An 8,501-nucleotide genomic window follows, 5' to 3' on the forward strand; every position below is an offset into this window, starting at 1 on the left:
ACATGGAGACATGAGAGAGCACACAGGGGACATGGAGACATGAGAGAGCACACACAGGACATGGAGACATGAGAGAGCACACAGGGTACATGGAGACATGAGAGAGCACACAGGGGACATGGAGACATGAGAGAGCACACAGGGGACATGGAGACATGAGAGAGCACAGGGTACATGGAGACATGAGAGAGTACACAGGGGACATGGAGACATGAGAGAGCACAGGGTACATGGAGACACGAGAGAGCACACAGGGGACATGGAGACATGAGAGAGCACTCAAGTGTATATGGGCAGTCAGTGACAAGCCCCAGTTTAAAACATCTCAAATCTCTAATGTTAAATCTTGCACTCAAGGGTGTTGTAGTCCTATGAGATGTATGTAAACGTCCACACTGATCTCTCCCCGTTACAGCCACCGGCGACTGCTGCTGACAGGAACGCCGCTCCAGAACAGCCTGATGGAGCTGTGGTCTCTGATGCACTTCCTCATGCCCCACGTGTTCCAGTCCCACCGCGAGTTCAAAGAGTGGTTCTCCAACCCGCTGACGGGAATGATCGAGGGCAGTCAGGAGTACAACGAGGGCCTGGTCAAGAGGCTCCACAAAGTGCTGAGACCTTTCCTGCTCAGAAGGATCAAGATCGACGTGGAGAAGCAGATGCCCAAAAAATACGAGCATGTGGTGCGCTGCCGCCTCTCCAAGAGACAGCGATTTCTCTACGATGACTTCATGGCTCAGGCCTCGTAAGTTACTACACAGTTCTGCTGAATTCAGAGATGGTCCGCTACACAAAACATTACAATGAAGCCTCCCCAAGAGTTATTCTTAGAGAAAGCACACATTTCCCTTTTTTATATAACTTTATTTAAGGAGTTTTGCATTCATATAAACGTATACAACATGCACACACTGAACTCATACAGACATTGGCCCACATTGTACCCAGCCCCTTATCCCTCCTGCCTCCCCTGGGACAGAGAACAGTGACATTAGGCAAATTATCAAATCATAAAATTAAGAGGTGAAAGGGAAGAAGTTATAGAATAAAGAGAATTGGCTAATTATTATTTTTTAAATAAGAATAAAAAAGTAAAATATTTAAATTAATTTAATGTAAATGATTAATACAGCAATACCGCAACAAATCCTTCTGTCATGACGGTTTTAATGTTAAGTTTTTGATTTGTGTCAGAGAGGTGTTGATTCAACTTTATTACCTTTTGAAGGATGTAGTTTGTCGTCCTGTCGAGCTGTGTTGCATTATACAGAAAGTTGATTCTGTTTTTTAGAGTTATTTACCGTCACTGAAATGAATGGGGTGGACGTCATAGACAGCATTAGTTTTAGCTAGGTGTACCTAATAAACTGGCAACCAAGTGTCCGTATCAAATAAAGACAACTGTTTAAAATCTGTGTTTTCCTTAAATTTATTTTGCAAGACATTGAGGTTCAGAATAATTGATCATTATTCTTTTGGTTTGTAAAATTAAAAACAGTCGCATAGCTTTTTTTTTTTTTTTTTACTCTTAAATATTCCCGTGATCAGAACATGTGACACAGTAGGGCCGAGAATGAGCTGTTTGTTCATTAGCAGTCCTTCTCAGAGCAGCTTCAGGCCGTTTCATTCAAATTATTTACCATTCGCTCAGTTTCCTTTTAAAAATACTTTGTAAGCTCCATTGTGGAGCTCACAGTTAGCTGCTAACTGCCACCAGCTACTTTTTAAATCTCCTGCTGTGGGTCGCAGGCATAACACATGGTCATAGCGTCACACCCACACATGATCCAGTCCTGCTGGGTCTCCCGTTTATACAGACGCCGGCTTCAAGGCGAGAAGACTCTGTCCCCCGATTCTGCGATTGTACTTTTTTACACAGCACAGCAAGGCGGAATAACAGTGTGAAATTCCCTCCTTGAAGAGACAGTGTAAATGAATACTAATATTTCTTGTGTTGTTCACGTTACCAGCTCGCTCTCTCCATTCATCGCCTTCTTTGTTTCTGATTGACAGGACCAGAGAGACGCTGGCCAGCGGTCACTTCATGTCTGTGATTAACATCCTAATGCAGCTCCGCAAAGTGTGCAACCATCCCAACCTGTTCGACCCTCGACCCATCCAGTCTCCCTTCATCACGCAGCCCATTGTTTTCCACACAGCCTCTCTGGTGCAGGACGCCTTGGAGGTCTCTCCTTTGAAGGTCAGCATTACAGACAAACTCACAAAGCTTTGTTGACACGTGTTTACTGATGAAATGAAAAAAAAAAAAAACACACTATGTTTTTGCGTCCTCAGCGCTGCGACCTCTCTGTGTTTGACCTTGTTGGTTTGGAGAGCCGTGTGTCCCAGTACCAGGCAGATGTCTTCCTGCCACGTCACAAGGTCAGCCGCCAACTAATCCAGGAGATCACGGAGTCCCCTGAACCCCCTCCGAGACCTAAACCAGTCCGCATGAAGGTCAACAGGTACGCAGCTGATACTTCAGAGACTTTAATAACCTCGTGTTGTGTAGGTAAACTGCTCCCACAGATCGTTACATCTGAGTTTGCATCAGTGAGCTAGTGGCACATCCTCTCATCTGTAACTGTACTGTGGAGCAGCTCGGGTTAAATGCTTAGCTAAAGGTCACCTCACAGTGTGCTCAGACTGCCATCGGCTCACTTAAAGGCTCAATGTGTCAAGAAAAGCTGAGCGACATTTGGCAGCCAACACAAGTGTATCAGGATTATTTATCTTCATCCCACCAAAGTGATGTCTTTTCCTCAAGAAATGTAAAATATAAAATTCAACACTGTGATCGAGGCTTCGACATGCAGCACAACACTTGTGTTAACGTTACATTGTTGTATCTGTCGAAGTGTTTGGGCTAGTTAACACACACATTCCCTTTCTTTGAATACTGAAGTCTGTCCGTATTGAAAAGTACTGAAAAAAGCTTGGTTATATTTTAAGTCCTATTTCTCTATATGCTTATTCTCAGCAAAGTAAAGTATCAACCTATCATTTTGATATCAGAGCTGAATCTCAGGTGTTTTATTGTCCGTGCTCCCAAACCTCCTTTTAACATATTAAAAGTTAAAGTAGCTGAACTAGAACTTTGGAAAAGCTCTAGTAGGAGTCACTTGAGTGTAAAATGTGTCTTAAGTGTGGTTGTACCAAATAGTTCAAAGCTTTGAAGCGTCCATCCAGGGATGTCTGCAGGGGGGCTTCTGCAGGGGGGCTTCTGCAGGGGGGCTTCTGCAGGGGGGCCTCTGCAGGGGGGCTTCTGCAGGGGGGGCTTCAGGGTCCAGCATTCACATCTGTTTAGGAGATCGGACTCTGCGGTCGCAGAGAAGAAACTTGGATTGGACTCGCACGCACTGCCGTTAGAGCCTTAATGTCCCGCTCTGTCGAGTTGATCCATGAGCCAAGGTATTAAAGTCATTGAGTCTTCTTTCAGAGCAGCAGCCATTGCTGTTGTGACTCCTCATTGGTTCTGGTGCCCCACTTAAGAATGCTTGACAACAGCGAGACTCCCACACGCGGCGCCGAGTCCCTCTGCAGCGCTCATTGGTCGTTTTATATTTTAACTGAGAAACCGCTGATTTTTGTCTCGATGCCAGACGAAGCACTCGACTCAAACACGATGTGCTTGGCAGATTCAAAGGTCTGCACCCAGACAGTAAAGAAAGTTGATTTGATTTTAAAAAACTAACTCATGTAATCAGATGAATCACAGCATTAAAAGCTTAATTTGAAAATCTCAGTTGAAGCTTTGAACATAAAGAATGACATTCAGTACTAAGAATGAGACACGAATATATTAATAACATTTTTGATGGTTTGTGTGTTGTTCTCTATTTCAGGATGTTCCAGCCGCCTCCTAAAAGTGATAATCGACCGGTCCTGCTGATGAACAAACCCACCTGCTCCGTGCCGCCTGCAGCACAGACCCCCAAACCTCCTCCAGTGACTGAAGTCACATCAACTCCTGCTCCTGCTCCTGTAGTTCAGCAAGGCACGTGGTGAAGTGGTGAAGGGAGAAAATGATTCATCCCAGAAAATCATTTCATATCTTTAATTATTTCTCTTTTTTCCCTTCAGTTGTGTGTTCAGTCGCAACCACGGCCCCTCGCCCAGCCATGCACCCCACCGCTCAAACTGCAGTGAGATCCAGCGCTCCAAAACCAGTGCTGACTGTACGGCCTCCCACTGCTTCCTGCACCGCCGGTATCCCTGCTCATCCAAGTCCAAACCCCAGCAACGTCCTGCCCCAGAGGGTCCTGCTCAGCCCAGATATGCAAGCTAGGTTGCCTTGTAAGTGCACACTGATGTTCAGTTGGTCGTCTCTCAGAACAGATAACGTACTTCCTTTAAAGCTCCACCTTGAATTATCATTGTCAGTTTGATTTAATATTTATCAGAACTTTTATTTATTTTGGTGGTCAGTTGAGCTGCGAGAGAAGCCCACACCTTTTTAAATAAACATCATATGCACATGTGCTTCCTCACAACCTTGACTTTGTGGTAAACTGAATGTAACATTGTCTCTAATCCATGTCTTCTATCTGTTCTCCTTCCTAAGCTGGTGAGGTAGTGAGCATAGCCCAGCTCGCCTCCCTGGCAGGAAGACCTGTGTCGTCATGTCAGGGCAGTAAACCTGTCACCTTCCAGCTTCAGGGCAACAAGTTGACTCTGTCTGGAGCTCAGATCCACCAAGTCCCAGCAGCGTCTCCACGCCCAGTTCAAGGTTCGTGTTAAACTGCCTTGTATTTACTGTGGGAGAATAAAGGAGTGTTTTTTTCTGTCATTTTAAGTTAGTTATGCACTGAAAAGATTTAACACAACAATTTTTAAATGTTCACTTGGTCCTGAGATTTCATTGCAAGAAAATGCCGGAAGACGTTGCAACATGCATCGCAACTTTTTACAGAAAGGTGTTTGTAAATTGGGCATTTTAGGCCGCAGCAATCTGAAGAATCAAAACACAGCATACACATCCAAAAACGATAAATATGGACAGATGGTGCTGGACAGAAGAACAAATACTAAATCACTAAAACAGGTCCGAACACCAGACACTGCTCCTTGTGGAGATTTGAATCATATCACCAACAAGAGGTGAGGTCACAGCAAGCTCCCAAAACACCCACGAAATCCTGGAGGGACGGATTTATATACCGGTAGTTAAAGAGTTAAGTTGTTTTAAGATGGCTCCTAATATGTAATCTGGATATGTTTTGGCTGCACATCAGATGCCAAAATTAAAGGAAAGTTTGTCTTTCAGGTTTCAGCAGAGCTACAGAATACTAACGTACTTATTCATACTTACTGTGAAACACGCAGCATTGTACAGTAGCTGCTGCTGCTTCAGGAATAAAATAATTGAGCTCTAAAAGTGAAACGTGTTCGACAAACTAATTCGGTTGATTTTTTTTGTGCCGTAATTGTGCAGCTGCATGTTTTCTGTATAAGATCTGTTCTCTTATTGAAGCACTGATTGTGTAATAATGTGGTGACTGGAGAAAACCTCCCTGATATGATACATTCTGTCTTGCTGCAGGTAATGTGATGCACCTGGTGTCCAGCGGGGTGCAGCACCACCTCATCAGCCAGCCTGCCCAGGTGGCTGTCCAGAGCGCAGCCAACACACATCCTGCAAACACCTCCTCCACTGCTCCGCCTGCAAACCGGCTGCCTCATACTGCCTCAGCACAAGGTTTTTAACCCTCCTCTCTCTTTCATGTTCTGCCTCTCAACTGACACAGACAGTTATTAAACATTTCATTCAGTTATGCCTGAAAAATATTTTCAGTGTTTGCCTCCTTCTTATGGACGTTATCGTCTGACTGACACAGCTGATTTATGTGTCCCCAGTGCCCCCCGCCATGGTGAGCAGCCCCGGCGTCGTGAAGATTGTTGTGCGTCAGACAGCAGGCAAGGACGGCGGGCCTGTGCCCACCCTGGCTGTGGCCCCTTCCCCTCGTGTTGCTCCTCAGGCATCTCCTTCCCCGCACCCCCACGCCAACACAACCCCTGTCAGAAACACAGCTCCACTGCAAATTTCCCAGCGCACCCCTGGTCCCGCTACCGCCCACTACACCATGGCTCCTCCCGGAAACCCCAGCCCGACCCCGAACCAGCCCCACCCCCCTCGCCCTGTCCTCAAAGTAGTGCAGCCTCCTCCATCGAGCACAGAGCAGCCAGGTGAGAGAACGAGCTCCAGCTATAACTCATAACGCTGTACGCATGCATGATGAGCAGAACTGGGTCAGATCTTTATTTCCTTCCTCTCCAAATGTTCTAATCTACTCAGAGTACCAGACGTGTGCAGCGTGTCGTGTGAGACGAAACATGCAGGGAAGTTTAGGCACAGAAAAGTCTCTTGAGGCTAGTTTAGTGTATTTAAAGACATTTTTTAAGACACACATACATATCCTCAGCTTTGAGCAATAATTTGTGTCTGATATGGTTTTATCATAAAAATATTAAATTACCTGGTAGAAAAGTCTCAACATGACATTTGGAAAAATCCAGAATCTATTAGTGGATTTACATAAACTGACGTAACGGGGTTACTTTTGGTTTCCTTCAGTAGGACAGTTTCTGAATGACCATGTAAGCGAGGAACCTAGTTTCCATATTTGGGGCGTAGCATCATTCCCTTTGCTCATATACAATTATAAAATAGGTGACGTGTAAGGAATCTCCCTGTCACAGATGACGCACACGGCTATACGCTCTGTGGAGAGAAGCAACATGCAAAAAGGCTTCACTGAAGTCAGGTGACAGTAAATCCTGACACACCAGCTCAGTTAATCTTTAAAGTTTTGGCTCAGGTTTACAACAGAAGTAGCAAATATAGAAAATATGTCTTAACATAAAATTAAAACCCTAAAATAGCGGCTGGCAACCTGTGCCGTCCAAGATATCAAAATACTTACCAAAATAAAAGACACCATACAATGTGTAATAAAATACAAAATACAAGAGATAAAATGTCAAAGATGAATTACAGCACCAAAACTTAATTACCTCAATAATTTGTCGGCAGCTCGTTGCCTCATCGGAGCAGCGGCTCTTCACAGTCTGGACTCTTTTGAATACCTCAGGATTTTCTCTTTTCATGGAGAAACACAGGCTGTGCTCACCTGTGTAGTTACAAACTTTAAGTGCGATCTACAAAATGTCCCATCTGTTTAAAACCCAACAGTTTTTGTGAATTAGGTTTCAGACCAAACAGTAAACGTACCTGTCACCGTATTACTTCTGCCTTCACTGCTCTTTGATAAGTAAGAGGCAACAAGAGCCGTCCTCATCTGTGCTCGTGTGTATAAAGTCTTTCAGTCACTGGCTACACCTGCCTCACTCTCCAGTATCTGGGGCTCCTTGGCTGAATGATGATGATTTTTCTGCCATGTGCATGACAAGAGACTGCAGACAGGCAAAATAATCAGGTCGTTACATGGATCAAAGTCTAACTAACACAAAATGCCCCCGAAACGTTTAAATAAATCTGTTTTCAGACCAAACAGCATCTTTTACCCAGTGGTGTAGTGGTAGTTGATGAGGTGAGTGTACTACTGGGTAGATAGGTAGGTTACCGATGAGGAAGTGGGCGTACTCTCCTATGTATTACAATGGCTGTTTAGCTGATAGGTGGGTCTACTGTCACTGGATAGAAAAAGAAGTGGGTATATCTGAGTATACCTGAGTGTACCCTCCACTACACCACTGCTTCTACCACTAATACAGTTACAGTAAGTAAGAAGATTAAGATCTGGTGTCAGGGAGAAATCTTGTTACTCACCTGCTGCATGTTTACAAATATTTAGAGTCACCAGGTTATTATTATTCTCCAGGTCACCTTCTGTCTCTCAGTAACACTGTTAGCTGCACATTAAAGCACTGTATGAATATGCATATATATGAATATGCAAATACAGCAGCCACAGGTTTTGTTTTTTGTTTCCCTTCATTAGCTGGTCCTTTGTACTACACAACAGTTCTTTACAACACTCTGTTTCTCCTCTGTCCTCCTCTCAGCTCCAGCTCAGGTCACCTCTTCGTCCTCTGTGTCCAAGTCTTCATCAGCACCACGTGACAGCAGCAGCAGTCAGACACCAGTTAGCACCAAGTCCAGGCCCAGTACAGGAGCCAAAGCCTTCCCTCCTCCCAGGAGAGTGCCGCGTCCACCTCCTCGCTCACCCTTTCACATGGTAAGAAAGTTCTGCCTCCTGTAACTGAGCATCTACCTTTAGTTACATTCTTCCCTTTAGTTACATTCTTCCATCTTTAGTTACATTCTTCCATCTTTAGTTACATTCTTACCTTTAGTTACAGTCTTACATCTTTAGTTACATTCTTACCTTTAGTTACATTCTTACATCTTTAGTTACACTCTTACCTTTAGTTACATTCTTCCATCTTTAGTTACATTCTTACATCTTTAGTTACATTCTTACATCTTTAGTTACATTCTTACCTTTAGTTACATTCTTACATCTTTAGTTACATTCTTA

The 8,501-nt window shown here is 44.3% G+C and overlaps 1 protein-coding gene across 2 annotated transcripts in view; it reads left to right on the plus strand.

Moving 5' to 3' along the window:
* srcap (Snf2-related CREBBP activator protein) overlaps positions 1-8,237 on the plus strand; it is a 40,441-nt gene extending 32,204 nt beyond the window's left edge. For both annotated transcript variants that reach the window (XM_050059899.1, XM_050059901.1), the window contains exons 16-24: positions 416-745; positions 2,014-2,200; positions 2,296-2,465; positions 3,846-3,997; positions 4,084-4,296; positions 4,565-4,729; positions 5,543-5,698; positions 5,857-6,186; positions 8,026-8,237. In XM_050059899.1, coding sequence (XP_049915856.1) covers positions 416-745; positions 2,014-2,200; positions 2,296-2,465; positions 3,846-3,997; positions 4,084-4,296; positions 4,565-4,729; positions 5,543-5,698; positions 5,857-6,186; positions 8,026-8,222 — 1,900 coding nt within the window. In that variant the 3' untranslated portion in view covers positions 8,223-8,237. The remainder of the gene's footprint in view (positions 1-415; positions 746-2,013; positions 2,201-2,295; positions 2,466-3,845; positions 3,998-4,083; positions 4,297-4,564; positions 4,730-5,542; positions 5,699-5,856; positions 6,187-8,025) is intronic.
* The last annotated feature ends 264 nt before the right edge of the window (positions 8,238-8,501 follow it).

Source organism: Epinephelus moara, chromosome 13 (assembly GCF_006386435.1).
Source record: "Epinephelus moara isolate mb chromosome 13, YSFRI_EMoa_1.0, whole genome shotgun sequence".
In the NCBI taxonomy this organism is placed as follows: Eukaryota; Metazoa; Chordata; class Actinopteri; order Perciformes; family Serranidae; genus Epinephelus; species Epinephelus moara.